We start from the raw sequence: 15,079 nt of genomic DNA, 5'->3' as shown, positions 1-15,079 counted from the left end.
ATGCAAGGATAGAAAGAAAGGAAATACGAACGGCAATCAGAGACCAGCTTTACGTCCATAGTTTGGATTCTTGAAATTATTTATAGGACTCTTGTAAATCGGATTTTCTTGCTAAAGTGAAAGAAACAGTTTCTAGTGATTTCATCAGAAAGAAAATTGGTATGTATAGTGTATAAACACCATAAAATGGAATCCTATTTCTATTCCAATTCAATTCTGAGATTTCTAAATTTTAAAAAAACCCAACCTAACTGTAGTAAAAGACACATGACTATTGCAGTTACAATTTAAGAATGCTGATTGAAGACATCAACTCTTGTGTCAAATGTGAATACACAAGGGCCCACACTTAGCCAACCCCCCGTCCTGAAAGACTGAAACCAGCACACGCCAGGCAGAGCCTGTGTTTCTATTAACCAAGTTTTACAGAGTTCAGGCCAAGTATTTCCAAATGCACGAACACACCTGATACAGGACTCATGCCAAGAAGGCCCCTGGTACCCCGCCTTCTGGTCAGCCCTCCCATCACTCTAGTCTCAGAACCGCTGACTTGGTTATGTCCCGCCCCCCGAAGTCATGGGTGGAGGGGCTTTCTTTAGTGTAGCCTGAGACACTGTTGATATCATATAAGACCCTACAGTAGACAAATGAGCAGAGCATATTAAAGAAAAACACCAGCCACAATATATGCAGAATATGGATCCTCATAAATGGACTACTGCAATAGGAGGCTTCTGGTTTCCAGCAAATGCAAATTCTTTGAATAATGAGCTTTAGGGAACGAACTATTTAAATTGGGCTTTAAAGGTCAGTCACACGAGTAAAGTTACATATACTTCATGAGCCAACCTACTTCCCAGTAGATGTTGCATAACTTACCGTGTCCCACTTGGCATTCATTTTCTCCTTTTCAAATTTAGCAAATTCCCTTCTGTCGTGGATTATCATTAAAAGCTTCCAAATGAGCAGCAAGGCCAGGCCAATGAGCACAATCCCAGCAACCACACCTGCTACGATCGGGATGATGTCGGGACCGGTCGGACAGTCTGCAAATGAGAAGATTATGTGAGCATCCAAGGACCGAGAACACACAAAGTTCACAAGACCACTAGAGCTTGGTGGGATCTTACAGAATCAATAGTACTGGAAACTCGCACTACCCCAAAACCTGTCTAAAACCCGCTAGGTTCTAGGCCAGGTAATGTGGCAGGTACCTCTAATCCCAAGAGAACCTCTGAGTTTGAGGTCAGCCTGATCTACATAATGAGACCCTGTCTCAAACAAACAAATAAAAAAAGCTACTAGGTTCTAACCAGGGAGCTTACAAAACTGCAGGAAATACAATCAGTAGGCCATTTATTTGGAGGTTACAGAACATATTTCTTTCCCTAAAGATTGAAAATTTGAAAAAATCCTAAGAGCATCAGAAATAATGAAAAGCTTATATGTAATTAGGAACGTGATCTTCAGAATTATAAAGTACTAAGCAATGGCAAAAAAAAAATACACAAAAGATGGTTGGCAGCCATGCATGGCAGTATAGGCCCACACTCAAGAGCAGAGGCTGTAAGACTGTCACAACTTCTAAGTCAACCTGGTCTACATCATGAGTTCCAGGTCAGCCAAGAGCTGTAAGGCAAGACTGTCCCAAAACCAAACAAACAGAGTGAGGTAACTGGAGAAATTCCTTATGTGCATGAATAAAGGTGCCTGGCACCAACCGCTCCCACCACACACACGCTATATTTTAAAAAGGCTTTTTTTCCCTCGCACTGATCTGCATTCTGGTGGGATGTCAAAGTAGTGTCACGACCACTGCAGAAATCAGCAAGCCCCTGCCTATATCAACACCCTGGGGACACTCGGTGCAGAAAACGTAAAACATCAAAGAAACAAGAACAGGCACTCTGTGTTCAAAGACTGCTAGGACGAGGGAAAACCAGACACACCCGGCAGCATTCAGAGCTCCTGCCTAGAGCTGCAGAACACAGCAAAGACCACAAGATGGCTCAGTGGGTAATGGTGCCTGTGATGAGGCTGACAACCTGCTTTACACACACACACAGACACACACACACAATAAATACATTTCTTTTTTAAAAACTAAAAAGTTGGACAATTTCCTGTAATAGATGCTGACCATATGTTCTAAAATACATTCATTAAGGAAAAAAAAAAACTAGACACAAATAATAAAGAATGACAAAGAGGGCTAGAGAGATAGCTCAGCAGTTAGGAGCACTGGCTGCTCTTCCAGAGGTCCTGAGCTCAATTCTCAGCAACCACACGGTGGCTCACAACCATCTGTAAGGTCTAGTGTCCTCTTCTAGCAGGCATACAGACAGACTGTAAACATACTAAATATATCTCTTAAAAAAATGACGAAGAATCTACAAAGGCTATGAGAGAGAAAAAAAGTAAAATTTGCTTAATTTTAGGGAATTTGAACAAATTCACATTAATAACATTTTTAAGAAAACCTCTCCCAATACCTATAGCTAAATCAAACTCAGACTTAAATATCATCAATAATGCTATTTCTATGAACAGATTATTGCAGGTTGTTTCTGATGTCAGAGCACAGAAAGAAGGCATCTCCCAACCTCTGCCTACCTGGAGTCTCCACAACATGCACGATGGCCTCGTTGTTGCCGTTCACCGAGTAGGTGAAATAGAACCAGCAGTCATCAATGTCCTTCTCCTTGCAGTGGGTCACGGGATCGACCTGCACTGGCTGGGGCAGCTTGTCCCTGCTTTCCACCTTAGTGAGGTTGAAGTGGGAGCACTCCTGTGCACACGTGTCTTTCTTTTCTCCTTTGTTGAACGCTCGGCACTGAACACATTCTCTAAGACAGAAATCGGTACACTTAGCATGGATTAACGGACTCTGCTTAGAGCACTTCACAGGCTAAACTAATGGCCTTGCTGACCTAAGGGCAGCATAAGCGCAGAGGAACGGTGACCCTGGCTGGCGAAGCTGCAGACAGAGTAAGGGGACGAGTAGGGCGTTCTCCAGACCTACCCTGGGCCACGTGCACTGGAGGCAAATCACCCAAGAAGCCTCTCGTTACCAAAGCTGCTGGCAAGCTCATGCCCCCCACTGGAGGAGTAAGAACTTCAGTAAAGGCCAGTGCCTGTGGGGCCTGGTAAGACCAGGCCTTATCGAGGGTTTGCCCAACATCTGATTGGCAAACTTTACTTCCTAGTCGGCTTCAGACCTGACATCCACAGCACAGCTAAGGGTGCTGCACAGACGCCAGTGAGGCCTGCACAGTGGATCCTTCTCGTAAAGACATCAACGTGTCCGTGACAAACCTCGAGCACATATGCCCAAGACTACCAACGAGCAAACTGCAGACCTGGGGGATACGTGTAAGTCTAGTCTAAGCCCATGGTGGCAAGCATGGGGTCCTAGCAGTCCAGCGTGGGGAGGCTGAGGCAGAAGGACCTCAAGTTCAAGAACAGCCCATGCTCTATTCTAAACTGTTTACAAATTTTATAAAAAACAATTCAACATTCTTCAGTGAACAAACTAGCAGTTCAGCTCTATAACAAATGTAAGTAAACCAAATGCATTTTCCAAGTCAATATTAACAGCTGGATTTTTCTTACAAATAAATTTCCCATTAATACATTACAAAAAATACTAGTCTCCAAAACAAAGAAAGGTGGGGCTGGGAAGGTGGCTCAGTTAGTAAGGTGGATGCCTCAGAAGCATGAGGGCCTGAGTGCAGATCACCAGAACACATGTAAAAGGCCAGTCATTTAATCCCAGTGCTGGGCAAGAGCCAGGGGGATTCCTGTCCTAGCCTACGCAGCAAAGTTCCAGGTCAATGAAAACTCTGAGTAGACAAAGACAGAAGGTCCTGAGAACAACAACCAAGGTTGTCTGACCTCCATGCCCATACATACACGTGCAAGGATGTATATACACCTCCACAGCATAAAACTGGACCGATATCACACATAAAATATGTAAGATAACACAACAATAACTTAAGCAGCAAACATGCAAACAGAACACTGTATACAGAATAAATAGATTTAAAAAAGAATTTTTAGGTCATAGAAAATGGGATACATAAAAAGCAGCAAATATTCTCCTTGAAGTGTAACGTCTCAGCCCTCTCCTTGGGCTCTACCGGGGTCAGCACAGTGAGTTAACTCCGTGAAGCAGCCAGGTAGTACTTACTTATGCTCTGCACAGACGCCAAGGCAGGTCTGACACGTCTCGCAGGTTGGCCCTTGAAACTTGGGATCTGTACACTTACAGGCCCCACACTCACAGATGCCCCGGCCGTTGCAAATCTGACCATTTGATGCTACACACGGAGCAGTGTCCAGGGAACAGTCGCACGCACTGCCAGTGTAGTTGGGGAAGCATTCGCACACGCGACACCTGCAGACACCGTTCCCTCCACAGATGAGGCCGTTGGATCGGTCGCAGTTGAAGTTATCACACTCGCAGAACTTGCCAGAGTAGATCTCGTTGGTGTTATCTCTTTTCCTGCACACGCACTGTCCGCAGACACACTCCCCGTTGTTACTGCAGATCTCTGAGCTGTTCTCCTTCCTGCAGTAAGCGTCCATGTCTTCGCTGTTCACTTCGTCTGTGCTGCACTCACAGTGCCTCCCCACACGCCCCTCATTGCACCTGTCAAAGACGCCAACAGTCCATAAACAAAAGGTGTACAAAGCAATCTCCTCACACCAGCAAACTATCAGCTAGGGATGCCCACCCTGCACTCTCAGATGAGAGAAGTGCATGTGTTTACACACGCACACACATGCACATACGCAGCAGCAACACACATTCTTATGGAACAAGGAAGGGGCCTCGGGAAATTCATCTTCAGCAAGGGACCATTGTGACCAAAATGAAAACATTCTAGCAACAAAACAAACAAATAAATCCCAGGAGGCAGTGGCAGGTGGATTCCCGTGAGTTTGAGGCCAGCCTGTCCTACAGAGTGAATTCCAGGACAGGTTCCAAAGCTAGAGAGAAATCCAGCCTCAAAACAAACAAACAAAATATCTGGGAAAGTAAAACAAAATCTTTTGGGTTTTCAAGACAGGTTTTCTCTGTGGTTTTGGAGCCCGTCCTGGAACTAGCTCTTGTAGACCAGGCTGGTCTCGAACCCACAGAGATCCGCCTGACTCTGCCTCCCGAGTGCTGGGATTAAAGGCGTGCGCCACCATCGCCCAGCACAAATTCATTTTTCAAGAAAGTAAGATTCTCTGTAGACCAGGTTAGCTTTGAACTCAGAGATCTTCTTGCCTCTGCCTCAAAATGGCAAAGAATTATTTTAGAAAATCTTTTTTGAGTCAATGCCATTTTACTAAAAATGGTATTTTTTGTTTGTTTTCTGTTTTCGTTTTTGAAGAGAGGGTTTCCCTGTGTGGCCCTGTCTATCCTAGAACTCATGCTGCAGACCAGGCAGGCCTCAAACACAGAGATCTACCTGTCTCTGCCTCCTGAGTGCTTAAAGGTGTACATCACCACGGCTGGCCTAAAAAGATACATTAATGATTCAAACAAGAAATAATACAACACAGAAAAAATATATAATATTTAAATTATTATTTAAAATGGTAATTAAAATTTGATGGTAGCTGGGATGTGGTTATGCATACCTTTAATCCCAGCATTCGGGCAGGGTGCGGGGCAGAGGCAAGCAGATCTCTGTGAGTTCGAGGCCAGCCTGATCTACAGAGCAAGTTCCAGGACAGCCAGGGTTACACAGAGAAACCCTGTATTGAAAGGCAGCCCCCGCCAAAAAAAAAAAAAACACACAAACTAAAAATTAATGGTAAACATAGCTGTTCATTTTTCTTTTGGGCCAAAAGTCAAAACCACAGTGGGACTGACATTTAGATTTAAAAGTTCTATTAGAACTTTTAAAGAAAAGGCAGTTTAATTTTTAGATGGCTCACGGGGTAAAGGTGCTTGCCACCAAACCTGACAACCTGAACTCAGGGCCTGGGATTTCACATGGTAGATGAAGAACAAACTCCCAAAATTGTTCTCACCTCCATAAGCCTGTCATGTGTACACATACACGTACACACATACATAAATAAATAAATGTAAACTTTAAGTACTATTTTCTCTTTATCCCAGTCAAACAAAATTAATTCAGTACAAGGAAAGCACTGCTTTCTCTTGCTAACTAATTCATAAATAAAACTGTCAGTTAACACTGGGAGCAGTGGCTTCTACCTATAACCCAAGTACTGAGGCAGCAGGATCATAAACCTGGGGTCATCTCAGGCTACACGGCAAGACCCTTTCTCAAAGTAAAACAAAATTTAAAGGAAAATCATCACTATCAGTTTGACAGTTTCTACAAGTCTCCATCTACTTTTTCCCCAGATATCTTTGCTGCAGCGAGCTGGGGAGCTAGAGCTGTCAGGAGAGCAGAGTCTTTGCAAGGCTGCCCTGAGACTGGACACCCTGCTTACCTAGCTCAAGCTTCACCGTGGAGTGAGCAGAGAGAGCAGAGTCTCTGCAAGGCTGCCCTGAGACTGGACACCCTGCTTACCTAGCTCAAGCTTCACCGTGGAGTGAGCAGAGAGAGCTTAGAGTATGTGAGCAAGTCACGGAGCAGACGGCTTAGGATTTTATTCTGTACGGGCGTCCCCAGCAAAGTTGCCTAGAATGCGCCTGCCCTGCCGCATCCAGGCTGCACTCACCTGCAGGCTCCACACTCAAACGTCCCGTTCCCCTCATGGCACTTGGGACTCGCTGGAATGCCATGGCTTTGGCAATTGCACTTACAGATGAACTGAAGAACGACCTCTACTTCTTCAGTGAAGCCTAGAGGCTTAATTTTAATGGTTTCAGACTCCTTATTTGGACATTTATTTGCAGTTATGCTTATTTCAAATTGAACCTTAAAAGAAAAAAAATAGATTAACAAGCTTAATAAATATAAAAATATTTCAAAAGCTATTCATTTAATGTTTCTCATTAAATTAATTTTAACTTTTTAAGATTTATTTATTTTATGTGTATGCACCAAGTGCATGCAATGCCCACGGAGGTCAGAAGAGGGCATCAGGTATCCTGGAACTGACCATATATGGGCACTGGAAATCAAACCCAGCCAGGGCTTCTGCAACAGCAACCAATGCTCTTACTAACCACTGACCATCCCTCTAGCCCCGAAATTAAACTTCTTTACACGTGCTTTTCTTTTTCACAGAAAACACTCATAGAACATACCTCATCTCCAATGGAAATATTGGAACACTTTCGCCCATTTTCTCCTGTCCCATTCACCCCGTTCTTGCAGTAGGATTTGTAATTTATTGTTACTCCTTCCGGCAATTTGCTGTTTTCCAGAATGACTTCTGAAGAAAGCGACTAAGAGAAAGATTAACCATCAACAGGGAAGTAAAATAAAACATGACTTGAACACACAAAATGGATGAAATGAGATGTTATGAAAACACTATCATTTCAACACAATTCACGGGGTGCTAGAATCTAAAGTAAGCAACTCTAAGAAGGGTCCAACCTTCAAAACAATGAATACAATGTAAGAGTGTTTCTTTTTATTATTATTCAGCTGAAATGCTAATGACCTCACAGCAAACAGCCTGGGTATAAGGAATGCTAAGAACACAGAACTGATGCTTGCTGCTCAGTTAGGGTTAGGGTTAGGGTTAGGGTGGTGTCACACAGTATCCACAGGCTCCCTCTGGTCTACCCCTTCCAGCTAACCAGAGATCAGAACAATAGGGCACTCAAGTTTACTGGGGACCACTGGCATCTGGTCACCTCCTAAACACTCCCTAGAGTCTGAAGAACTGGAATTTAGCTCGATGACCAGCACTGTCCAGCAGCCGCAAGGTTCTGGGCTTGGTTCTCAGCACTGACAAGGATAAACTACAGGGACAGCCGACAGGCTGAGTCCAGCCAGTGGTCTTTAGAAGAGCAGACGTCTCAGGACAGTGACCAGTGAGGAAAATAGTCTGTCAGGGCAGACAAAGGCTGGAACGGGAGGATGTGAAACAATTAGAATCTGTTGTCTTTGCCAAACCCCTCTGAGCCAAAACTTTTTCCAAAATGTCTTGGGACTCCAGGCACAAAAGCCAGGCATGATGGAGCACACCTGGAAGGTGGAGGCAGGAAATCACAAGTTCAGATCCTGGGCTATACTGAGAAGTCAAAGTGACCTGGCCCACATGATACGGTCTCAAAAAACACTAGGGCTGGTAAGATGGATCAGAGTGTATAAGGAGCGTGCCTCCAAGCTCTCAACCTAAGTTTGATGCCAAATCCACATGGTTGAAGGAGAGAACCGCACAAGTTGTCTTGTGACCTACACACATACTCTGAAGGTAAAAACTATTTTTAATCTAAACTTAACCTACCAAAGACTAGAGATCTAGGAAATGGTCTATACAGTTTATAATAGTCACCATGAAACTGCAGGTGCCCGCGGGTCATTTTAAATGATCACTGGCTGGCACTTACTGGGAACCGTCACAAGCATTCTGACTTATGCTCCTCAATGGAGAGAATTCCGCTAGTTTCAGTTCCCAAATGGTACGCTTATTGCCTATGTATGTACATACATCCGAGAGTGTGACCACTACTGAAGAAAGAGAAGCATGTCCTCGGAGTTTGTCTTCTGAAGAAGTAAAAGATCCTTGTCAGGTATCATTCATCAAAAATGGAGAATCTAGCCAGGCATGGTGGTGCACACCTTTCATCCCAGCACTTGGGAGGCAGAGGCAGGTGCATCGCTGTGAGGACAAAGCCAGTTTGGTCTACATAGTAAGATCCCAGACAGCCAGGGCTGCATAAAAGACCCTGACTAAGAAAACAATAACAAGTGACTCTACAAAGGTAACCTTGGGAAGAGAAAGAAGAGCTGTGTGCATCGAATGTCAGCTGTGCTTCACTCTTGCTCCAACTGGGAGAAACACGGCCTTACGACACATAAACAAGGGCTTGTAATTGCCCATGTGCCTTTATCTGAGTATTACTGCTTGGCTTAAATTATGCTCTCATAAGCCTAACACTCTACCCTGTCCCTCCAGCTTGCTGACGCGTGTACGGTGGGTGCTTTACTGCGGGCATGGCATGAAGCTGAGCAATGGAGGTGCACTCACATTGTAGGCATCGATGATCAGCTGGATCACGTTACTGGAGTTTCCAGACAGTGTGCCCACTGCAGACTTAGGGATCAAATTCTTCAGTTCCTACAATTAAATATGCAAAACATAAGTATTCTTTATTCAATCAATTATAATCCATTGAAAAGCAACAATTATTTTGACACCTCGGGTCTCTATTCTATCTTTCAAACTCAAATCTAAAAAAATACAAAAATCTTAATAATATGAGATTAAAAATATTGTAAGTGGTCAGGCAGCAATGGCGCACGCCTTTAATCCCAGCACTCAGGAGGCAGAGACAGGCGAATCTTAGTGAGTTTGAGGCCAGCCTAGTCTACAGAGCAAGTGCCAGGAAAGCCAGGGCTACACAAAAGAAACCCTGACTCCAAAAAAAAAAAACAAAAAACAAAAAAACCCACAAATAAGCAAACAAAGAAACAAGATAAAATGAGTATACGCAATGTTTGTCAAATTTGGTGTGGCTATGTGGTAGCATTTTCCTATCTCAGACATAACTCTGCTGCTAACGATAAGCAATGGAAGATGGAATCTCTCGTCCTTTACCTTGTACACAGGCTGGAACTCTTCAGTGACCGCGAAGATCGTCTGGATGTTATTTTCACTGAGTTTCTGGACAAGGTGGGCAATTGAGGGATAATCCTAAGGAATCAAGTAATATAATTTAGTATATAAATACACTTTATAATCAATGATGGGTTTTGTTTGGGTCCCCCTCTGTTGCCCAGGCTGAATTCCCAACTGCTAATATGACCGTATTTGAGTTGGTATGCATTCATAAGCAAATCACTCCCATATACTACTTTCAAGTAAGAGCATCAAACATCAGATATCCCAAGCCGGGCGGTGGTGGCGCACGCCTTTAATCCCAGTACTTGGGAGGCAGAGGCAGGTGGATCTCTGTGAGTTCGAGACCAGCCTGATCTACAGAGCTAGTTCCAGGACAGGAACCAAAAGCTACGGAGAAACCCTGTCTCAAAAAAAAAAACCCTCAGATATCCCAGAACCGCTGAGTGGGTCACACGTGTATTTGTTTCTCTTTTATATGTTCAAGGACTTCCATACTGTAAGAAACTTCATGATTTATTCTTATTTTATGCTCACTGTGTTGTGCCTGCATGTATGTCTGTGCAAGGGCATCAGAGCCCTAAACCTGGAGTTACAGACAAGTGTGAGCTGCCACATAGGTGCTGTGAATTGAACCTGGGTCCTCTGGAAGAGCAGCTAGCGCTCTTAACTGCTGAGCCATCCCTCCAACCCCATTTTAAGATATTTTAGATGTGAGACAATCTATGTACATTAACTGTAAAGACAGTGAAATTAAGGAACAAAACTAAAGGCTCCTGTTAGCTAGCACTTAAGGCCAAGATTTACCAATACTGAATTTCTCCTAGACCGTAAGTGATCTGCCTATATTTAGTTTCAATGAAGACCAGAGTGCAGAATTTTAAGTGATATACATAAGACAGAGAGGTAAGCCTAGTTAAATTGTGCATTTAGAAATATGACCAGGAAGCTGCCAAATGATGCGTGCAAGTGAGGAGCCAGATGGGTCTCAGCACCCGTCACTCACACAGCACAGCACGATGCCAGAGTTTCGCAAACAGCAATGCAGCTATCCAGGTGGTCAACAGGGCCCACACTTGCCAAAATAAGAAAGCTGCAAATCCACTGTCCCACATGCTCAGTACCAGGTGCCGGCTTAAGTACTTACGTAATAATGGCTCATTGTGTAGACGTTGTTTTCCAGGTGACACTGCCCATCGTTTGGTAAAACAATGCCACCAAGTTTCCCATCTCCAGCAAAGTGAAAGCCAGCATCCGTAGAGAACACCAGCAGTCGCGTCACATTCCTCCAGCCAATCAGCGACTTGAAGACAGAGAGGTCAACTGTAGACACCGCTCACAGTAACTCAACATAAATCCTTCAGGCTCACACGCTGCAACTGCACTTTTCACCTAATTCTGCATCACTGTCTTTCTTGTCCAGTGCTGCTGTGAGTGCAGACAGTCCCTGGCCCTCCTCCAGCACTTCACAACATCCACACGACTAATGAACACACAGGGGCAGCGTCTACACCTCCGGGTCCTAGTCCCAGCCACCCCGCTGTGCACCCCTGCTGTCTAAGCCCTACATTTCCTTTATCGGCCCTCTCCTCTACATTAGCCTTTATGCAACCTATGCTATCCTCAAGCTTACTACACAGCTGAGGATGGCCTTGAACTTTTGATCCCCCAGCCCCTAACTCCCAAATGCTGAGTCCCAAAGACTTGTGCTACTTCCTTATTAGGAAAATCTGCCAAAGGACTTGTCCCACTTTAAATCCTTTCATTCTAGCTCATGAAATTGTTCACTTGTGTAATTTCACTAGATTACTCAACAAAAAATTTAAATAACATGAAAATCCTCTTCTATGAGAAAACTACATTTTTTCCTAAATTTAAACTGACTCAACACATTTGTAAATTCTTTGAAGGTAGAAACTGTTTCTTTTTTCTTTCTTATTTTTGTTTGTTTATTTATTTATTTGAGACAGGGTTTCTCTGTGTAGCCGTGACTGTCCTGGTCTATAGACCAGGTTGGCCTCAAAGTCACAGAGATCCACCTGCCTCTGCCTCCTGAGTGTTGGGATTAAAGGCGTGCACCACCACTGCCAGAATGAAATTAAGTTTCTTGATTCTGATCATCTTTCAAAGGAGGGTTACCTGCTCCTTTGTCCCTAAAGCATGACAAATGCAGGGACAGCCACAGCTGGGAGGTGAAGTGGGGTAGGTATATGATCAGTTTCACACTGCTGACCGAAGCAGAGGCACACAAGGAAACGGCTTTTCAGAGAGTGGAAATCACAGCACTCTACAGGCAGTGGTCAGTTATGTGTCCTGGGAGCTGTCTACTGTTATCCTCCCCAATGGCACCAAGTCGCTGCCCTTCCTCCACACCACACAGTGCTTTACTCACTGTCTAGACACCCACACTTCTCCCGTACACAGAGACAGAACAATGCTTTCTGCTTTCAGCCTCAGTTCTCATTAACTTGACTGTCGGAGTGGTAGAACATCTGTAACCCCAGGACTCAGGTGACAGAGACAAAAGCATCTCTACAAGGTCAAAGGTAGTCTGGGGTACACGGCAAGACTAGGTCTCAAAAAAGAAAAAAAAAATCAATCAAGAATATTCATGAATCGTAAGTAGATAGTGGTCCCTAGTTTAACAGAACTAGGCTTTCTATCCCTGAAAACCTTACAGTTAAACCACAGACATCTGCTTATACTTTCATTACAACCTAAGCTGTCACATGGCTTAATCAGGCCCTTGAAAGTTCTTTCCTTCTATTATTAGACTGAGGAGCATGAGCTGAGGAACATGGTAGGAGGCACGGTTCCTAGTGACACCCCAGACAACATCAGTGACATCTCCAGTACAGAGCCACCGAGTTAGGACACCTCAGCCTCCTCAAAAACCCAACCACCTAGAGTCTATGCTCCAGTTCCTCAGGAGTGAATTCCCTGGCTGGTTCGAACAGAGATGCAGTGATGAGGGACAGCGGAGAAAGCGGCAGGGCTAGGTGGGAACTTAGAAGACTGACATCAGTACGCCCCCACGTAGAATAAAGTGATGGCAGATAATGCTAAGAGTCTCCTGCAGGAGTCACTTACTCCACAAACTGCGACCTGCATGATGGCATCAAAACCACCTTCTGGAGAGTCCAAGTTTCCAGAGATGCGCTGCTGACCAACAAGTTCATTGAAAACCTCTCCTCTGTTAGTAAGACTGAGCACATTTTTGTAGCTAAAGGGGCTGGTGCAGTTCTGTTCACTCGTGCAGGGGTTCCTGAGCTTCGCTGGGGTGGTGCTAATGTACGGCATCACAGTTTTCTCCACGAATGAGCCGAAGCCTGGAGAAAAGAATGCACTCGGGTAGGTGAACGGGCAGAGACCAACACACTTACAACACTTTTCAACTGATGTTACTTATTTAGGGAGGGCACGCACACGAAAACCACAGTGCATGTTGAAAGGTGGGAAGACAACTTGCAGGAGGTTGCTTTGGTGACTGAATCCAATCATCAGGACTGGAGGCAGGGACCTTCACCCACTGAGCCATGTCACCAACTCTAAACAAACAGCTTCTTCTAAAGCCTAGTATGGAGGCTGCAGAGACTGCACAGTGGGCAAACGCTCTTGCTAAACAGGCATGAGGATTAGTTCAGATCTTAGCACCCAGGTAAAAGGTCAGGTACAGTCACACACACCTGCACCCCAGCACTGTTGCAGGAAGAGATAAGATCACAGGCCATCAGCCTAGGTTAAGTGATAAACCATGTCTCATGGGACCGAGAGAGAAAATGATAAAGACACTCAACATCCTGCTCTGCACATGTGCAGAAGACCACACACGCACACACACGCACGCACACGCACATATGCACGCGCTCACGAAAATGATGCTCCAGACATCCCTACCGATGCGGAAGTCTGAAGTGATCCTCCTCATCTCATTCATCAGATCTGTGCCGAGGCTCTTCACATTCTCCAGATCGTCTTTCATAGAGTAGGACAGATCCATAAGGTAGTAGAGGTCAATGGGGTAGTCTTCAGCCCTTTTGAATTTTAATGTAAACTTCTGTGGTTCTCCTAATTAAACAGATTCAAAATTGAAATTAGGTGGCCAGTAATCAAACTAAAATTAGAAAAATAATTGAATAAAAAAACAAATTCAATTTATATATTCAATGCCATAGTCTTGAGTGTATAATTTTCACAAAACCAAGAAGTCTGTTAGAGCCTCAACAGGCGCACACTTAATCTCATTAAAAAAAAACTACTTATAACACCAAGACTCAGGAAGGCAAAAATGATAAAGGCAATGCCCCGCACCCCCCACGAGTAACCCACGAGACAAATAATTCTGCTACAGTTTGGATCTGCCGTGTATCAGTACTATCAGGAGGCACTTCAAAGTTTTGGGAGGTGGAGACCAGCAGGAGGTTTGGGTTACAGTGATGTGCCCTGGAGTCTATATGATATGACCTCCTCGCTGTAACGTCACCTCCCAGGTGTCCATGTGACGTATCTATCACCTCACCAGCTCAGCGCAGCAGGCCAGTCCCCCAGAAGGAAACTTCTAAAACTATAGGCCAAGCAGCTTTTTCTTACTTTAAGTAGCTGCTCCTGTAATCACAAGCTGATTACACACAAACTTATGAGGAGAACAGAACACCACAAACTTGGGCAGACACTCGGGAATCCAACAGAAAATCAGGAGTGGACTGTTCCTGGGTAAAAAGACATTGCTAATGGAAGGTGGGTAGCAATCTAGTTCACTCAAGGGTTATAAAAGTGAGGTGTGGGGTAAAGAGGTCAGGTAGAAACTACAGGGAGATCAGCAGCAGGAGATGAAAATGGTCTGAAGACGAGGAAGGTCAGGGGTACAGATGTCACATGACCCTCACCAGCACAGAGCTGAGATAGCTCAGCGGTGGAGCACTGGTCCAAGTTCTGTCTCCAGCACACAAATCACAAACATGGGAGAAAGACATTACAGTGCTCGGGTGAAGACCATTAGTCTTGTCTCCATGGTCTTCTGGCAGGCAGCTGGAGGGGGCGGGGCTAAGCTGAAAAGTCTGTGCTGTTGTAGACTGAATGGTTTACAATGACTTGAGAGGAAAACTGTCTCTTAAGAGAAATGCAGAGGGATGAAGGGAAGAAGCACAAAAAGGAAACTGGAGGCAATGGATGGAACTGAGAAAAACAAGGAGTGACATCATGAGCCTCTTTCAGGCTCCCCCAGTGCAGAAAGGCGTGAGGTAATGATGATGTGGGATGGAGAGGTGAAGAGCACAGCTAATATATATATATATATACAGGCAAAACAAACACCTAAAAAATGTTTTAAAATAATAGCGATGAAAATAAAACGACAGTTTGGGCT

The 15,079-nt window shown here is 44.5% G+C and overlaps 1 protein-coding gene across 2 annotated transcripts in view; it reads right to left on the bottom strand.

Moving 5' to 3' along the window:
* Window positions 1–15,079, bottom strand: part of Itgb1 (integrin subunit beta 1) — a 43,438-nt gene that overhangs the window by 5,035 nt on the left and 23,324 nt on the right. The window contains exons 5-15 of one of the 2 annotated variants that reach the window (XM_075977745.1): window positions 13,612–13,782; window positions 12,805–13,043; window positions 10,862–11,017; window positions 9,694–9,789; window positions 9,124–9,213; window positions 7,226–7,366; window positions 6,694–6,893; window positions 4,193–4,654; window positions 2,614–2,846; window positions 880–1,046; window positions 32–111 (exon numbers count right to left, since the gene is read on the bottom strand). In XM_075977745.1, coding sequence (XP_075833860.1) covers window positions 37–111; window positions 880–1,046; window positions 2,614–2,846; window positions 4,193–4,654; window positions 6,694–6,893; window positions 7,226–7,366; window positions 9,124–9,213; window positions 9,694–9,789; window positions 10,862–11,017; window positions 12,805–13,043; window positions 13,612–13,782 — 2,030 coding nt within the window. In that variant the 3' untranslated portion in view covers window positions 32–36. The remainder of the gene's footprint in view (window positions 1–31; window positions 112–879; window positions 1,047–2,613; window positions 2,847–4,192; window positions 4,655–6,693; window positions 6,894–7,225; window positions 7,367–9,123; window positions 9,214–9,693; window positions 9,790–10,861; window positions 11,018–12,804; window positions 13,044–13,611; window positions 13,783–15,079) is intronic. The other variant, XM_075977743.1, reaches the window with a different exon arrangement.

This window comes from Microtus pennsylvanicus, chromosome 6, assembly GCF_037038515.1.
Source record: "Microtus pennsylvanicus isolate mMicPen1 chromosome 6, mMicPen1.hap1, whole genome shotgun sequence".
Lineage (NCBI taxonomy): Eukaryota > Metazoa > Chordata > Mammalia > Rodentia > Cricetidae > Microtus > Microtus pennsylvanicus.
The sequence above is the reverse complement of the archived record's forward strand: the minus strand, read 5'-3'. Positions and strand labels throughout refer to the sequence as shown.